At 56.3% G+C, this 1,812-nt stretch overlaps 1 protein-coding gene across 1 annotated transcript; it reads right to left on the reverse strand.

Annotated features, from left to right (window-relative positions):
* Positions 1–233: 233 nt before the first annotated feature.
* On the reverse strand, positions 234–1,345 carry LOC113218317 (uncharacterized; the record flags this gene model as incomplete). The annotated part of the gene is made up of 4 exons (XM_052276868.1): positions 1,062–1,345; positions 846–972; positions 641–771; positions 234–554 (listed from the first exon to the last, which is right to left on the reverse strand). Coding segments are annotated over exons 1-4 (832 nt in total), but the record flags the coding sequence as incomplete, so codon positions are not given.
* Positions 1,346–1,812: the final 467 nt, after the last annotated feature.

Consider the following 1,812-nt stretch of genomic DNA (forward strand, 5'->3'; position numbering starts at 1 on the left):
CCGCAATTTGACGAGGTACCCCTTAGGAAGCATTCTTGAAAGTTATAAAAAATATTTGAAATAGCAGCTTTTTGAACAAATACCCAAAATGACCCCTAAATATGAATTTAAGCAAAAATCTTTGATGTGCCCTTCGATGACATATTTAGACCAACAATTTCCCAAAGTAGAATGAAAATCGGGAATTTACACTTGGCGGGGTTCCCTTGTAAGTGCTGCTGTCCTTTACTCACTCGGGTAGATCTCCCACAGCCCAACGAGGTTGTTCTCCTGGTGCTCGCGCAGCTTGCGGTCCGCCCCGGGCACCACCTCCCGCACCATGGCCTCCAGGGAGGAGAAGCGCCGCATGAAGGCCGACACGAGCACGGCGGCGATGAGGTGCGTGAGCGCGAAGGCGGCCACGGCCAGGTAGTAGGAGGTGCCCAGCTCCCAGGTGAAGGGCGCGCCGGCCTCCAGCAGCTTGTGCACGGGCAGGCGCACGCTGGGGGCCAGCTCGCGCCGGGGCACCTCCGTCATCATGGAGAAGGTCACCACCACGAGGCACACGATCAGCCCTGCCGAGCACGAACAGTGTGAGACAATCGGTCCGCATTTTTTGTTTAGGAATAGTGAACATCCGGTACTGTAGGAGTCTCCTCACCAGCGAAGAGGTAGAGATAACAGGCGAGGACGACCCCGAGCCTGATGCTCGGCTTGAGGTGCGAGACCAGGGCGCCCAGCTCGCCGAGCAGCATGAGGGCCAGCGCCACCGAGCCGAGCACCAGCGTGTACCTGGAGCACAACAACAATGGGCGCGTGAGTGCACCGAGCAGAGCACGAGTACAGGCAACACTGGCGACACTCACTGGCGCATGTTCGTGACGACCTGCGCCGTGCTCTGGATCGAGCCGTGGAGGATGCCCAGGTCAGCCGAGGTCACCTCCTGCCAGATGTTCGTCGACAGGGAGAAGCAGGACGGCTGTGGCGAAGGATCTGCCAAGAACAAACGACAGTCATCAACCTCCATCGGCGACAGAGGAAGAGGAAGTTTTGTGTGCAAGTGCGTTGCGACTTCTACTTACACGGGTACGAGGAGCCGTTGAACTTCTCCACGCGCACGCACGCGCGCAGCAGGCCAACGCGGGCGTGCACGACCACGGTGCCGTACCGCACGGTCTGCTGCTGGGTGTCGTCGGCGGACTCGGCGGGGGCGAGCATCTCCTTGGTGAGGATCCAGCTGCCCGTGAAGAGAGACAGCGCCTGCAGCACCGCCGCGGCCAGCCCCAGCAGCAGGGCCAGCCGCGACCAGGAGGCGGCGGCGTACGCGCAGCACATCACACTGCAAAGGGCGCACGGTCAATAGGCTGCAAAGGCGGGCAGCGGGCTCGCGGCCGCCCACGGCTTCAGCAAGTAAGTCTCGGTGTAAGTTGATAACGTCGAATTGTATATTTAAGTTTAATAGGTCCATAAAGGGCACCCAGTAATCACTAGACCCGATACGTATGAAATTTAGGCAACCAAAAAAGTAATTTCATCGAATCCAATGAATTATTTTTTATTGGAGAATCAATAGTCGTATTAGATCCACACCGCAGGTTACGGTGGAAATATTTTCCCCTTAACACGTTCCCTGCGGCGTGACCACTATGAGGTCACGCTCCCATGTTAAATCATAGGGACCAAAAATGAGCCGCAGGGAACTTGTTGGGTTCTTTAAGTGCCCCAGCTAGAAATTAAAATTGCATTGACCTCGATGCCTCTATTTGAGTTAGAAAATCACGTTTTCGAGCAAACGCCGACGGTCGATCGACTTCCAATCCTGGTTAGCCCCCC

Source organism: Frankliniella occidentalis, unplaced genomic scaffold (assembly GCF_000697945.3).
Source record: "Frankliniella occidentalis isolate FOCC.00 unplaced genomic scaffold, Focc_3.1 Scaffold4762, whole genome shotgun sequence".
In the NCBI taxonomy this organism is placed as follows: domain Eukaryota; kingdom Metazoa; phylum Arthropoda; class Insecta; order Thysanoptera; family Thripidae; genus Frankliniella; species Frankliniella occidentalis.